This window comes from Neofelis nebulosa, chromosome 2, assembly GCF_028018385.1.
Source record: "Neofelis nebulosa isolate mNeoNeb1 chromosome 2, mNeoNeb1.pri, whole genome shotgun sequence".
Classification (NCBI taxonomy): Eukaryota; Metazoa; Chordata; class Mammalia; order Carnivora; family Felidae; genus Neofelis; species Neofelis nebulosa.
In genome coordinates this window covers 166,990,145-167,006,881 of record NC_080783.1, presented here as the reverse complement: position 1 = coordinate 167,006,881, position 16,737 = coordinate 166,990,145, and the positions used below count along the sequence as shown (strand labels likewise).

The following is a 16,737-nucleotide window of genomic DNA, read 5'->3' as shown; positions in this document are numbered from 1 at the left end:
ATATTTTAAACAGCAAACATCATACTGAGTACTGAAATGTTAAAGCCATTTCCATTAAAATTAGGAACATGAAAGAGATGCTTACTATCATCACTGTTGTTGAGAATTCTTGAGTGGTTCCCTGCCCTGTAAGGCTCTCTCTAGCTACCTTGTCTCAAATCCATTCCACCACCAAACCTTCCTATCCCCCTCCCATACTTTCTTTTCTCCTCAGCATCAGTCATTATTTAATATTTCTATTGTTTATGTCTGCCTTCCACTAGAATATACACTTTATTCATCTGTTTTATTCACAGTTGTATCCATAGAATCCACAACAATGCCTGGCATTAATCTCAATAAAGCATTGCTGCATGAAGAATATGAAGCAATAAATATTGGAAGAGATAAAATTACCTTTTTATTACCAGATGATAATATTGTATACCTAGAAAGCCCAAGATAAACTAGCAAAGCAGCCATTAAATTTAATAAAATAACTGGACAAGGCTCTGGAGAAAAGATGAATGTACAAAAATCAAGATTTTTCTTTGTACCACAATAAGAGTTAGAAACGAACATGGGGGAAATTTCTCATTCACAGTGGCAAATAAAAGTGGCAAATAAAAAGGTAATATAAAAAGGTGCAAGATGTACATAATTAACATTACAAAAAGTTATTAAAAGGAATAAAATGCTATATTATTATAGAAACATATTTTGGATAGGAATTCTTAATATCATAGAATATGATATTTCCTTCATTAGTATAAATGCAATGCAATTCAAATTGTAATTCCAATAAAGTTTTTGGGGAACAAAATAACATAATTATAAAATCCATATGGAAGAATCTATGTTTCATAATGGCCATAAAAATTCCCCCCCAGAAACCTAATCTATAATGATGGACAGATTTCTTAAAAGATATTAAAATTTCCCATAAAATTACTGAAATCAAAGTAGTATGTGGCTAGTTCACAATAAGTAGAGAAGTGAACACAATAAAGGCCCTATAATAGTTCCAAATGTAATGAAAAAAACATATGACTAAAGTGACATGAAATTTCCATGGGCAAAAGATGGTTCATTTAATAAATAATGCAGGAAAAATGTTCTGTCCCTTTGGAAGAAAATGAAAATTAAACACTTCACTCTATACAAAAATAAGTGTAATGTGGGTTAAATTTACTTTTTTAAAACGTATTTATTTATTTTGAGAGAGAGAGCACTTGTGCGTTTGCAAGGGAGGGGCAGAGAGAGAGAGAATCCCAAGCAAGCTCTGTGCTATTAGCATGGAGCCAACCAGGGGCTCAAACTCACCAACCATGAGATCATGACCTGAGCCTATAACAAGCAGGACGCCTAACCAACTGAGCCACCCAGGCACCCCTAATGTGGGTTAAATTTAAATGCAAAAGATATAAAACAAAATTATCAGAATAAAACATAGTAGAATTCTTTTACAACCTCGCACTAAGGGGGATATTCCTAAGCAAAGCAGAAAATACAGAAACTATAAAAGACAGATATTGACAAAAGACTAACTGAAGTCAAGACATACCAAAGAGGGGGAACGTATTTTTCTCAGATGACATTCAAAAAGTTAGTATCCTTAATATTAAAGAACCTTGAAAAGTAACAAGAAAACTATTATAAATACATTTAAAAATGGGCAAAGCACAGAAACAGACTAATTTACAGAAGAGAAAATACAAATGTCCAATAAATCCAAAGGTGACCATAGCCATGATAATGCCAATAAAGTAAAAAATGATATTCAGTATTTCACCTTTAAGAATTGCAAATTTTTAGCAAGTGCAGTAACACTATGAATAGGTGAGGATATAGAGAAATATGTACTCACACAAATTTCTTGTAGGAATATGGATTAATAAAAACTTTTTAAATGGTAATCTCTTGGTATATGTTTTTTTTAATTTTTTTTAATATTTATTTATTTTTGAAAAATAGAGATAGAGACAGAGTGTGAGCGGGGGAGGAACAGAGAGAGAGAGGGAGACACAGAATCCAAAGCAGGCTCCAGGCTCTGAACTGTCAGCACAGAGCCTGATGCGGGGCTGGAACCCACAAACTGCGAGATCATGACCTGAGCCGAAGTTGGACGCTTAACTGACTGAACCACCCACGTGGCCCTCTTCATATATGTTTTTAAATTTAAAATACACATACCAAAATGTTACTGAAATATCTCCAAGATATATTACATACAACAACAGGATGGAAGTAGTATGGTAGTCACTTTCTGTGTAAAATAGTATGATAGGGGCACCTGGGTGGCTTAGTTAAGGGTCAGGTCATGATCTCACGGTTTGTGGGTTCTAGCCCTGTGTCGGGCTCTGTGCTGACAGCCCAGAGCCTGGAGCCTGCTTCAGATTCTGTGTCTCCCTCTCTCTCTGCCCCTCCCCTGCATGCGCTCTGTGTGTCTCTCAAAAGTAAATAAACATTAAAAAAACTTTTTTAAATAGTATGATAAGCTCAATAGGTATTGTATTAGAGTAGGTTAATTCCTGTAAAAAAAAAAAAAAGAATCAAACATCAAACAACTGGGTGCCTGGGTGGTTCATTTGGTTAAGCGCCTGACTCTTGATTTCAGCTTAGGTCATGATCTCATGATCATGATCACAAGATTGGTCCCATGTGGGGCTCCATGCTGGGTGGATTCTCTCTCTCCCTCTCCCCTGCTTGCACACTTTCTCAAAAAAAAAGAAAATAAAATGAAAAATTTTTTAAATGTAAATACATAAAATAACTCAAAGGCTATTACTTGCTAAGTTGAGGAATAGTATGAATGATTTTAAGGGCTAGTCTTGGAGTGGCACATATCACTACTACTCACATTTAATTGGCCAAAATTAGTCACGTGACCACATATACCTGCAAAGGAGACCAAGATGTAGTCTAGCTGTGTGACCAAAAGGAAGAGGAGAAATTTTGGAGGACAGCTAAAAATCTCTGCTATAGATAGATTAATAGGCAGATAGGTAGGTAGATAGATGAGAGATAGACACAGATATAGAACAAGCTATCTAACTATATTTGTAGCTATACTATATAAATTCAATATAAACATTTCTTTTCTGGCAGAAATTATAAGAAACTCTTAATAAGGGTTATACTATTACTTTAGAACCAAATGGAAGGCAATGAAGTTTTGTTTTATTTCACACTTCTCTGGATTATTTGCATTTCCTAACTTGATACATATATTTTTCACCCATCCTGACTATGGGATTTATTTAAGTGAAGAGAGTAGGTCTCATTTTTCTTTTTTGTTTCTCCATGTACTTAAATTATATAGATACATTTTAAATAACTATAAGTATATATCAATTAAATAATAACTACTACAAATATACTGAAAAAATAAACACGCCTTTTTTCTTAGCAACTTGATAAGCTATCCCATTAAAGTAAAAGTGTCAGTATGTAAGGGTACATGAACAAGGCTGTTTACTTCATCTTTATTTATAATGGCAACTACTGCAAACAACTTGAATATCTATTGATGAAATCTAAAAACATACATGTTCTAGAATAGGAACTCTCAAACTTTTTGGTCTCAGAACTCTTTATACTCTTAAAAATTATTAAGAACTTCAAAGGGCTTTTGTTTATGTGGGTTGAATTTATCCAGATTTATCATACTGGAATTTAAAACAGAAACTTAAAAATATTTATTAACTCATTTAAAAATAATAAACCTACCACATATTAACACAATAACATTTTATGAAAAATATCTATTTTCACAAAACAAAATACATATGTTGAAGAGTGGTCCTGTTTTATATTTTTACAAGTCTCTAAGGACTGCCTTTATAAAATACAGCACAATTCTCATTATCAGCTTCTGCATTCAGTCTGTTACTGTGTGTTATGTTGATTGAATATATGAAAAGAAAAGTCCAGCCTCACAGAAAATCCAGATATTTAGTTGAAAAAGGGAAGTTTATTTTAAAAGACTATTTTGTTTCATTAATTTAAGATGATTTCAATGTTATTTAATGAAATTATCTTTTTAGATCATTTTGATATTCTTTTTTAATATTATACCAAAACTTGACAAGTAGCTGTTTATTAAAGGTTAGTTGCAATGTAGAATCTGAAATCACATCAATGAATTTTTGTACTGTTAGATTAAAATCTTTATTTTGCACATTAAATGGGTCTTTTCCCCACTCATGATTTTGTAATATCATGCATCCATCATTTGGAAAATACTGGTTCACTGAGTTATGCAGATCTCCCAAATGTTAACGCATTTCACTACACGATATCAAAAAGTAAAATTCATTAATATCACCACTGGTGCCCATGGTAGAGGATAAAAGTTTCTTAAAATTGCTTGGAAGCTTGAATTTTATCATCAGCAACAAATATTGTCAATTGTTTTTCTTGAAGTGAGGCTCATTTTGTTCATTTTCACATTTTTTGTTTAATTTCAAATACCATATCTGAATAACTACAGTTTTTCAGTCTTTCTTAAAAAAAAAAAAAAAAGATGCTTCACGGGAAAAGCAGCTAGTTTAAGTTCACAATTTAGTCAGGTAAGTGCTTTACCACGAGATCACCATCACACTCCAGTATGCTGCAAAAGCACTTCATGCAGTCTCCCCATTTCACACCTACCCGTATTGAAAAGGCATGTATTCAAAGACTGAGACTTAATATGATTTTCACCACTTCATCAATGGACATTCTTCCAGTGACACACACACACACACACACACACACACACACACACACACGCACACATCGCAAAACCAAAAACCAAACGAACAAAAATACCCAGGGAGTTCCTGGTGGTGAAGAATACATTGACTACCAGTACAGTTTGATGTGACTGCCTTCGTGCTAAGCAGCCTAAGTTTGAATCCAGTAACACCACCCTCCTTAGCTGTCTGTGACTGAGGACATGTTTACCTGATTCCACTGAGCTTTAGTTTCTTTATCTGCAAAATGGTGATGAAGTGTACTGTCCACACTCATAGGTTTCCTGCAACAAATGTGTTAAAATGTTTAAATGCCATGCACAAGGCTTTGACACAGTTTAAGTGCCCAGAATGTAGTAGATGGATTTCAAATACAGACTGTAGTAGTAATAAGACCAGCACCACAGATGAACAGAGAGTGTATTGTTACAAACCACTGGGGAGTTGAATGTCAGAGTTAGAAATGAAAACATAGTTTTGTGATTTCCTTACTTTGTTTGTAAAAACATCCAATTGTGTCACGAGATTTGGCTATACAGGTCTCAGTTTCTTAATTTCTAGAAGGAGAATACAATGTCCTTTTTTAAAAAAATGTTTATTTTTATTTATCTTTTGAGAGAGAGAGAGAGAACACAAGGAGGGGGGCAGAGAGAGAGAAAGAGACACACAGAATCCTAAGCAGGTTCAAGGCTCTGAGCTGACAGCAGCGAGCCTGATGCAAGGCTCCAACTCACCGACTGTCAGATCATGACCTGATGACCTGAGCGGAAGTCGCAGGTTCAACCGACTGAGCCACCCAGGTGCCCCAACACAATGTCCTTTTATCTCAGCAGTAGGAAGGCAAAACCAAAGCAGCCCAGACTATAGGAAGGAGCTCATTACTCAAATATTCTCTGGGTTTTAGGGAGATCTAACTGATACACATATGTCTCCAGCTATCCTCAAGTAGAAGGGCTGCATATTAGGAAACATTTTTTGAGCACTTAAAGATGTTTTGAGAAAAAGTACTTTGTTTAGATTCTTATACTTGACCACGAAACAATGTTTAAATTCTCAGTTAATAATATACAGCAACCCAAAAGTTAAGAGTGGATAGTTATTTCTGGATGATGAGGTAAGAGTTGATTTTTATTTTCTTTTTATGCATATTTTTTAACATTTTCCTACCATCAGCATAATCTGCTTACTGTTTTAAAGTTATTTTAAAATTTTTTACAAGAAGAAAATCACAGTGAGCTTGGTTTATGGCATTTTAACTGCAATTTTGCACAGCATTTAAAATTTCAAAAGATTAGTTAAAATTTGAAAAGAACAGTGCATTCACTTTGGCAAAGAGAGAAAATACACTTCATTGTGGTTTTAACTATTGATCCACAACTTTTAGGAAAGAAAGATTGCCTAGCCCAAAGCCATTGTTTTCATAACACAATGCAAGTGTTGTACTGAGCAGTAAAACACCGTGATTAAGCGCATGCTCAAAGCTCTACCTTCATCGGGCATCTGCTCTTGTCTTAACAAAGAGCGCGCAAATCAGTCACGGAACAGCCATCAGGGCAGCACAATGTCTGTAAGTCTTGACCTGACAAGAGCCCCAAAGCTTCTTTGAGCCCCAAAGCCCTTGGCCAGCTGTTCATCCTGAAGTCTCTTCTCTCCTGAGGAATCCACCTGCGGAAAGTGTTGCACCAGGCTTTCCTCCCAAACTTCATTCGTGCTCATCTGGAAGTTAGAAGTAGTTTCTTCTCTCAGCTGTACAGAAGAGAGTTCGACAAAGAAGGAAGGTTGTAGCCAAGTTCTGCACTCGGGGACGTGCATTGGGTGTTTTTAAAGGAAATTGAGTCCTGCACATCATTTTCTTTAAATGTTGGTCTGGCTTCAGAAAGATTAGACATTCTGGGGAGAACTTAGTCATCTCCACCTTCCTGGATCTGCAGGAGAGGAAACATCAGAACGGAGAGAAGGAGTGACAACAACCTGTGTCCTGCAGCCAATGAGGAGCCAAGTCCAAGTTCACCTTCTGTTGTACGGGCTCCCACTGCTCCATGACCAGCAGCCTCCAAGGTATTTGTTACATGCTATAAATAAAAAACACACAAACAAAAATAACCCTTGTGTATGCCCTGCAAAGTTGATCAGTAAGGAAGGAAGTGGAGAGATTTAAACCTCTATGTCTGAAAACCAAAAGTGGTTCCCTCTGTTATTAGGGTGTTGTTCCCAAAGTCCTCCTTCAATTTAACTACATTCCAATTTATTTATCAGCACCTTAGCACACTGGCAAGCTCCAAGAAAACTTACATGAATGAATGCTGGTTAATAAGCCAGTAATGGATTGAATAAATAATATATGAGAAAATACTCCGAAAAGTACTCTGTGAAAGATTAAACAAACTGTATTCTGATGTCAGTGGTGTTAAAACAGAGCCTTGCACAAACATCCGTTCAATTGCCCGATGTGTTTCATAGATATTCCAAATGCATTCTTTCTAGTGCATTTTGGCTTGCTAATCCAGAGATGGATAAATTATGCTAAATCTGGTAAATTAGGCTTACTCTCTTGAGATTAAAAGCACTTATTATATCTGCTAACATCTAGTAACTATGTAACTCCCACTCAATGTGGGAGTGATGAGTTCATAATTTTTCAAGAAATTAGCCCAACAAAATATAAAAACCGTGGGTCATTTGCTATAATATTTTCGTTTACCAAAGTCATTTGCAACTGCATTGAAACTTTTACATTCATATATGTGGTTATGACATTTATTATGTGATCACATTTTCCTGTTTTAACTTTTTATTGTAAGACATAACCAACACAGTTAATTATTAAAATAGAACCTTAAATAAATTCTACCTCATACTTTAATATGGGATTAGCAGAAAGAATTCCAGTTAAACATCTTGAATTGAAAAATGAAGAGGGGTGCCTAGGTGGCTTGGTCCGTTAAGCATCTGACTCTGGATTTCAGCCCAGGTCATAATCTCACAGTTGGTGAGATCAAGCCTCACCGTGGGCTCTGCGTTGACAATGCAGAGCCTGCTTGGGATTCTCTCTCTCCCAATCTCAGCCCCTCTCCCACTCGCACGGGCGCGCATGGATGCGCACGCTCTCTCTCTCTCAAAGTAAATGAATAAACATTTTTTTTAATGAAGAAAAGCAGTGAAATCAGTCCCCTCAGTATTCCTGAAACATGTTAGTTAGGTTCATTCCCACCTCAACATTCTGAGCAAACAATTCCTACTAGAATTCCCACTAGAATTTCACTTCACCCTACTTGCCATAACTCCGCAAATCCTATACATCCTTTAGGGCCTCCATCAAACACCACTGCCTCTATCATTTATTACAGCAGTTCACCATCTTCTTTTTCCCATCTGAGACACAGTATAAACAAAGACCTCAGCTCTTGAAGCCAGATAGACTTGGTTTGCTCCCTAGCCACACTACCTACCAGCTGGGTGAACAACTTTGTTCCCAGTAAAATGGTAAATTGTGGCAATATTACTTCACAGGATGCTTATCGTCAGACTGAATGAAATGTTGTACATGAAACTATCTGGCATTTAGTAAGTGCTCAATAACAGATTCCTTCCTTGATTCCTTATTTAGCACCTGCCTTAATTCCAACTTATTATATTTTGTAATTGTCCATGTATGAAATTATCCATGCTGCTTCAACATGTCCCTTAGCATCACATGCTTCTATTCCCCATAGCACCTGCCATAGATGTTGAGATCATCAAAGTAGTTATGCAATCAAATGACTTCAAGCTGGAGACTAAAGAAAACAAGGTCTTTACTGTCTGAAAGGTAGCAAGCTCACGTCTTTTCCAAGCCAAATTCAATTTATTTTGATAATTAACCCCTGAAACTGATGTAGAAGTGGCTTAGCAGTAATTAGAGACATACTAAAACAAGCCTGGGGAAAAAAAATAAATGAAGAAGTCACATGAGTTAATGTTACCTTGACTTTGAGGGATTCCTTCCGGGTGCCTTCTCTACCTGGGGCCAGCACAGGTATAGATGACTGCTTTTATGTACTCTAGTCCACAGAGCTTCTATAGACTCCTCAAGTGTCACTTCTGAGATGGCAAGAAGGACAGAAAATAGAAACAAAAATTAAAATGGAGCCCTTCATCTTGCTGAATAAGAATCTGACGTGGTGAATATTGCCAAATCAAGTTTTGAACTTACCTTCACACTTGTCCAATTTATACTAGCTTTCCTGACATTTTATTGGTCAGAATCTCGTTTTAACAATATTTGCAAAGCACATAGGTTACACTGTGAAGTTTTGATAATGTGCCTTTATGATTATTGCTAGTTATTCAGTCACTTCTGAACACCATCACTTACCATTAGCGGCATCCATAAGACAACAAACAGGATGCTCACTTGGAAGACATCTGGAAAAACACAAACTTTGGAAGTAGCCAAGTAGGACTTTCAATGTCAGCCTTGTCACTTACTAAGTGACATGGGGCAAGTTTTAAACCCTTTAAACTTTGATAAGCATATCTTTAGAGTGCGAAAACCTATCTTATAAGAGTTTTTCAGTATCGAAAGCAATACCTTCTCAAAGCCATGAGAAAACTAACTTAAGAATTTGTGTTTGGGGCACCTGGATGGGTCAGCCAGTTAAGCTTCTGACTTTGGCTCAGGTCATGATCTCACAGTTCCTGAGTTCGAGCCCTGCATTGGGCTCCGTGCTGACAGCTCTGAGCCTGAAGCCTGATTCAGATTCTGTCTCCCTCTCTCTCTCTGCCCCTCTTCCTCTCTCACTCTGTCTCTCAAAAATAAACGTTTAAAAAAATTTTAAAAAATTTGCATTCTTGTGTTTTGAATTTGAATCTTCGTATCCCACTTAGATGATCTAGAATCTTAACCAAAATATTTAACGTCTCCAAGAATTCTTCTCTGTAAAATTGTGATAGTAACTGCTTCTTTTTTTTAATTTCTTTTTTAAAACTTATTTATTTTTGAGACACAGAGAGACAGAGCATGAACAGGGGAGGGTCAGAGAGAAGGAGACACAGAATCTGAAACAGGCTCTAGGCTCTGAGCTGTCAGCACAGAGCCCAACGCAGGGCTTGAACTCATGGACTGCGAGATCATGACCTGAGCTGAAGTCAGACGCTTAATCAACTGAGCCACCCAGGTGCCCCAATAACTGCTTCTTAAAACTAATGAGATAACACGTGTCCTGCTTGACAATATAAACATTTATCTTCTTCCCTCACCGTTGGGATGGACTAGAAAACATAACTTTCCTTTAGAATACAGGGGAAGTTCTCTGACTAGAATCTTCCTTGTTATCCTTCACCCCATGACTTAGGCAGGCATTAATCAATACATATTTTTTATAACAGAAACCTGAATACATAAACTCCCAATGAGCTAAATAATGAAATTTCTCTTGTAAACTTTCTGAAAGTGCTCATTCTGGCAAAGCTCTTACCTAAACTAGAAAAGCTGGCATTTGAGATCTTAAAGAGTTGTTGACTCACTTTTTAGCAAATTGAAAACTAATCTTTTAAATTGATTCCTCTTGTGTGATCTCTGGTTGGAAAAAAAATCCGTTCAGCCAGTGATCAAGATCATATCACCCATACTTCTTGTGGCATTGCCATTTTTCTGCAGGGAAGCCAGAAAACAGAATAAGAAAATCAATGCTCTGATTGAAAGCATTTCTGACTCTGAAAAATAAATATATTACTTCAAAGAACTGTTGCTTTCTCAATCTCTCTGGCTGCAGTAGGGAGAGTGGATTAAGGGGAGCAAGATTTGAGGGAGGAGAAACAAACAAAAAAGGCTTTGGCAATAATTTAGATGAGATATGATGTGCTCTCAACTAAAGTCATTGCGGAAAGGATGGGGCAGATTGCAGTATTCAAAAACTAGGAGGGCTTGGTACAAATTAGATATCAGGGATAAGGAGGCCAAAAATGGTACTTAGGTCTCTGGCTCACACAACTGGGAGGTAGGAGGAGAGTCATTTTGCTAAGAAAGGCACATAATGTGCAGGAATGGTTTTGACATCAGACAGAGCTACCTTATCTTTTCATAGGTCAAAATGGCAGGTGAATCTGTCATTTATCAACTCCAGAGGGGCATCTGTATGACCAAGTCTAGCACACCCACAACATCAGCAATTATTTAGCCATTTATTACCAACTTCTTCCCTTCTTTGGAGATTTATACTGCCCATCTCGATAATGCCATAAGCTTGTGATCAGTAGCTATGGGCTGGGCTTCTGTACAACCCAGGAGAGAAATATTCAGCCAAGGGATGATCCCTATCCTAGATGTCAGATGCACTCGGGTACCTCTGAACTCTGCTACCATCCCCACTTTACCCCCCTGGGCTCAAAATAGTCTCTTCTGCCAGCTGTTAAGACCTCATCAGGGTTTACGTTAATTTGGGATGCAAATGCAAGGCCAGTGGGACCTGAGCTCAGCCTGACACCAAAGGGAGGCAAACTAATCAGATCGCGTTCCCAGATAAAAAGCTAACGCCAATAATGAAAGCCCTAGTTGTGACGTTTCCATTTTGAGGGCTTTACTTTCGCCATTTGTGAATCAAGAGAGTTGGACTCAATTACCTAGGGCTCCCTTGAACTTGAAATGCTAAGTCTTCTTATGATTATCTGATTCCTTTACTCCTAACCCAAAACCTTTCTATGGCTCAGCATTACCTGGAGAATAAAATCCAAACAGCCTGGCATTCAAAGCTCTTCATTCAGGCCTTCAAATGTCACTCCTTGCACGTAACTCAAGGTACAACCAGAGAAGATAACCAAAATGAAAATGAATCTTTCCATCTTTTGACCAAAAATAGTTTGTTTCTTGTACCTCTGACTAGAGCATTTAATCCTTTCTGTTTGGAGGTTGACATGACTTTTCCTTCTCATCTAGTCTGCAGCTCAGTTTACTATCTGTGTGGCTTTAAGTATGTAATTGTCTTCTCTGAGTTTAGTTTCTTCATCTGTGAGGAGATACTAATCTGCATTATATTACATGCTTTATGTAGGATAATATATGATGTTTAACAGATGCTCAATAAATTAATGTGATATGCAAGAGATCAGAAATGCATTTTTTGGCTGCAACTACCTACTATGGAAGGCTTTTATGTATAACTCTTGATCTCAAAACTACCCAAAAATTTGCACTGCTCTGGTCTTTTTCTTTCCTTCCTTCATTCTTTCCTCTCCTTCTTCATTCCTCTCCTCTTTCCACAAATACATTCTAAAAGCAGAACCTTAGAGTACTATTTCTGAAAGTATTGTCTTTAGGACATGAGTCTTTGAAGATGGTCTTTGGAAAAAAAAATCCTATAGTAATGGTCCCTTTTTTTGTAGATTAATGATGCATGTTGTATATACGGGCTCAGGGAAGACTTATAGTTAGGAAACTTCTTTAATTTGTTGAATTCAATATTTCCCAAACTTATTCAACCCCAGAACATCTTTCACCATGAAGTTGACTAATATTTGGAATAGTTGTGAATTTCTAGGGGAGATATATTTCCAGTTCTCTTCCTCTCGGGCACATGGTGGGATTCTATTTCCCTGTTCTTTAAAATTGGATGTGGCCATGTGACATACTTTGGCAAATAAAAGGTGATTGGAAGTAACATATGCCACTTTTACCTGGCATTTAAGTATTGGTGCATGATTCCCCAGTCCTCCCTCTCTTCCACCTTGATGACCGACATCATTCTTGATGGAACCTGGTCTCTGGTCAAAAAAATATAAAATGAGACCACCTGCTCACCTGTAATGAACATGTAATGTACACGAGAAGTAAATTCTCACCATTTAAAGTCGCTAAGATTTGGCAATTATTGGCTGTGGCAATGTAATCTGATTTATTCTCACTAGTATAATTATCCCAAAGTTATTTACATTCTTATAGATGTAGAGAATGTTTATATGATCCAAGTTTTTAGACCAAAGGAAAGTAAGATCAGTTATCTGGACTTAACAGCTGGAATTAATTACCATGTGTTCAATATGATTGATAATATGAAGATCCACAATTAACATGAACCAAAAATCCAAATTAACAACCAATGGACTGAGTAAACGTATGTTTCATCTATAAATTGCTTATCGAGGAACTATGGTCACAAGAACATCTAATACATGGTGTTAGAGCAGGTTGGCATGAGTTGTAAGTACTGTCTGTGGCATTCAGATTTGGAAAATCAGATTTCAGTTCTGCCATTTAATATCTATGTGACCTTAAATACTCAATGTCTCCGAATCTCAGTTTCTTCACTTGTAAAATAGAGATAATAATGCTGACTTTATTAGGGTGGTTGTCAGGATTAAATTATGCAGAGTACTGTCAGAGTCTCTAGAACAAAAGGAACTTTCAATAGATTGATCATTCATAGTAATGACAAGAACCATAATTCTACCAAATGTTATACTGTGTCATAGTGGCCTTGATGTTAGAATACTAGAGTTTTAATACTGGTACTGTAGCTTCCAGCTAAGAGAGCTTGAGAAGGTAATTTAAACTGTAATTTGATTTTCTAATTTGTAACATGGAAAAATATCACAGGATCGAATGAAGCAATGTTACTTATAGCACTGATAAATTATGAAGTGTACCACATACAGTTATTTTCTGATAATGATGATTATAAAATCACTCTACAAATTTGTTAGCAAATGCTGATTGATTTTTATTCATACTTCTTGCTTCTAGAGGGTGTTTTCATTGTGAGGCACCACGTTCATCCAGCTATCCTTGGGAGTCATTCCTAACTCCTCATTCTCCCTCTCTTCCTTGCCTAAAACCTGTTTTGTGCATACACATCCATTAAGTCATCAAGTCTCACAGATTCTACTTCTGACTTTCTCTGTGATCCACTCATTCCTCTTTATCCCCTCTGCCGTGATCTCAACTTTGATTTAGAGACTGCAACAGTCTTTCAGTTGGCTCCGTATCTTTCATCAAGCCATGGTTTACAATGCTGCCAAAATGATCTTTCTAAACGTGCTTATTTTCTTACCCACTTTGAAAACTCTTCAATGGCTTTCCGTTTTCCTCAAGAAGAAATCCAAATTTCCTGGGGCGCCTGGGTGGCTCAGTCGGTTGGGGTGTCCGACTTCGGCTCAGGTCATGATCTCGCGGTCTGTGGGTTCGAGCCCCGCGTCGGGCTCTGTGCTGGCAGCTCAGAGCCTGGAGCCTGTTTCAGATTCTGTGTCTCCCTCTTTCTCTGACCCTCCCCTGTTCATGCTCTCTGTAACAAAAATAAATAAATGTTAAAAAAAAATTTTTTTTTTTAAAAAGTCCAAATTTTCTTAACATAGCCTACAAGGCCTTTTATGAGGTGGCCAGTGTCTACCTTTACAGGCCCTCAATCCCTCAAAGGTCCAGCTCTACTGAAAACCTTACTGTTTGTGGAAAGTCCATGCTCTGTCTCTCCAGGCCTTTGCATCTGCTGTTTTCTTCACCTGAAACCCCTTTCCCCACTCTTTAAAACCAGTTAACTTCTACTCACAAATATCTGTAGAATGGGTATTGAAATATCATTCATTTAGATAAGTTTTTGCATAACTTTATGGATAAAACTTTACTACTCACTTTAGTAATTTTTAAGTGTTCTATCAGTAGGAATTTAAAGGAGCAGCTAAAAATGTTTTTAATAATCTTAGAAAACATTGATATTTGAAGCTTAATTTTATATGGACAAAGAAGCTATTATTATATTTTTGTCGTTACTTGGGGCTTCTAGAAATTTACTTAAAAACAATAAATAGGGGTGCCTGGGTGTCTCAGTCAATTAAGCGTTTGACTCTTGATCTCGGCTCAGGTCATGATGTCACAGCTCATGAGTTTCAGCCCCACATTGGGCTCCACGCTGGCAGCACGGAGCTTGCTTAGGATTTTCTCTCTCGCTCTTTCTCTGCCCTTCCCCTGCTTGCGCACTCTGTCTCTTTCTTTCTCTCTCTTTCAAAATAAATAAATAAACTTTAAAAACTCAATAAATAATTTAAATATATATAATAACTTGAAAAATTCAATAAAGTTGTCAGTGAGGTATGATGTAAGATCCCTAAAATATCCCGGAATACTTTTTCCTTTCTGGTATAATAGGACTCTATCTGTCAATAGTTGAGTATTCAGAGAAATACAGACATGGTGAGAGTACATTTTTTCATGAGTTGTTCTGGATGCTACACAAATATTTCATCACTTTAGAAAAGGCAGTGCTTATTTTGATGATTCATAACCATGTTTTATATGTTCCACATGATGGACATGTTCTGCTTTCTATTTAACCGAGGAATTAGTTTCATGTAAACTGTTAGCCTTTTAGTTTTATCACCCACTGAGTATGCCAACCTAAGCAAATGAAGCCTAATAGCCTAGTAAATGTTCTGTGGATTTGAGGGTAGACTTGAACATTGTAGTAAATCATGAACAAACCAGACACAAAGCCCAAATGTATAAAGGAACAAATGAGGTCATTAGCAGTGTGTAGCTTTTGCAGGAGTGGGGCCTTGGCAAGGACTTAGCCAGCTGCAAAGGGCAAAGAAGTTCTCAGACCAAGAAGTAGGGATGCGTTTGGGATAATCAGAATGAGAACTACCTACTTTGTGCCAGGCATCATGTTAAGTGCTTTACGTTGGAGGTAAACTCCACCAGTCAGTGGAACACAATCTCAAAAGCAGCAGCAATATTCACCTAAAGAAAGTGATCATAAATCTGTTTTTACTTTTTGTCGTGAGGGAGGAAATTGATTTTATATTGTTAGAGAACAAAGAAAATGATGACCTATGTTTAGCTGATTTGCGAAGCTGACTGTATGTTCCATTTGATTGTGTGTTATGTTTTCCACTGTTAAAAATACTTTACCCTTGGTGATGTTAAAATAATTTTGCAGGATACTAAGGAAATCACACTTAAAATATTAGATCATGTTTTAATATGGGGTATGCATGAAGCCAACATTTCTCCCATTAACTTGATCACTCATTCACTCAGCAAATATTTGTTGCAATAACTCCTCTGTGAAGGTAGTGTTCAAGGTGTTCAAGATACAGGGGTGAACAAAACACATAGTCCCTACCATCAGAGAGCTCACAGTCTGGGGTGGGGGGGGGGTGGGCAGACACCAAGCAAATAATCACACCAATATTTAGCACAGCAGGTCTGAAGCTCAATTCAGAAACTCAGTGACCAAGAAATGTATATTCTGAAATTCAGTTTCTAGCTCTAAGTCATCATTCCACCCAGCTGGCAGAAACAAACAACACACACATAAAGTTATTATCAGTCTCTGTCAATTGGGTTGCTAATCTAAAAGTATGGGAGAGTCTATAAGCTCAGGAATGAGAAGGGTAGAATGAAATAGGTTCAGTGCTTCGGATTGGCTCCCCAGGGTCTAAGGATAATAAAGTAGTTTTCTTTTAGGCTTGATGAGCAACAAAGGTAGAATATGCGAAAATGTTTGAAAGGTCAAAAATACATAACACAGGGGCACCTGGGTGGCGTAGTCGGTTAAGCGTCCGACTTCAGCCAGGTCACGATCTCTCGGTCTGTGAGTTCGAGCCCCGCGTCAGGCTCTGGGCTGATGGCTCGGAGCCTGGAGCCTGTTTCCGATTCTGTGTCTCCCTCTCTCTCTGCCCCTCCCCCGTTCATGCTCTGTCTCTCTCTGTCCCAAAAATAAATAAAAAACGTTGAAAAAAAAATACATAACACAAAGAAACATATTTTTTCAGTTGAATCAAGTTTTTATTTTGGTACAGAGTGTTATGGGAAGTCCAACTTTTCAGAAGGACAAAGAGAAGAACCACAATGGTTTACATCAGCAGGAAGCTTATTATTGTTATTACCTGACCTAAGCTCTCACTCCACCCAATAATTACCTTGCTTTTATGTAAAGGATGGCTCCAAAGAAATAGAAGGTGGAAAGAAGTGGATACTTAAAAAAGGCAGTTTCTACGGTTGCACAGACTCCATTCTTAGTTTTATACACACTTTTTTTTTCTTCAGAGATTTTAG

The 16,737-nt window shown here is 37.3% G+C and overlaps 2 protein-coding genes across 2 annotated transcripts in view; one reads left to right on the top strand and one right to left on the bottom strand.

Annotated features, from left to right (window-relative positions):
* Window positions 1–7,379, top strand: part of DYNLT5 (dynein light chain Tctex-type family member 5) — a 43,869-nt gene extending 36,490 nt beyond the window's left edge. Inside the window, exon 4 of the mRNA XM_058717057.1 lies at window positions 6,647–7,379. Within this exon, the coding sequence (XP_058573040.1) occupies window positions 6,647–6,873 (227 nt within the window). The 3' untranslated portion in view covers window positions 6,874–7,379. The remainder of the gene's footprint in view (window positions 1–6,646) is intronic.
* INSL5 (insulin like 5) lies at window positions 1,970–16,203 on the bottom strand. Its single transcript, XM_058717058.1, is given in 7 exon segments — window positions 1,970–6,338; window positions 6,340–6,454; window positions 8,678–8,771; window positions 8,773–8,829; window positions 8,831–10,347; window positions 12,366–12,452; window positions 13,739–16,203. Coding segments are annotated over 5 exon segments (399 nt in total). The 5' UTR covers window positions 8,852–10,347; window positions 12,366–12,452; window positions 13,739–16,203; the 3' UTR covers window positions 1,970–6,226.
* Window positions 16,204–16,737: the final 534 nt, after the last annotated feature.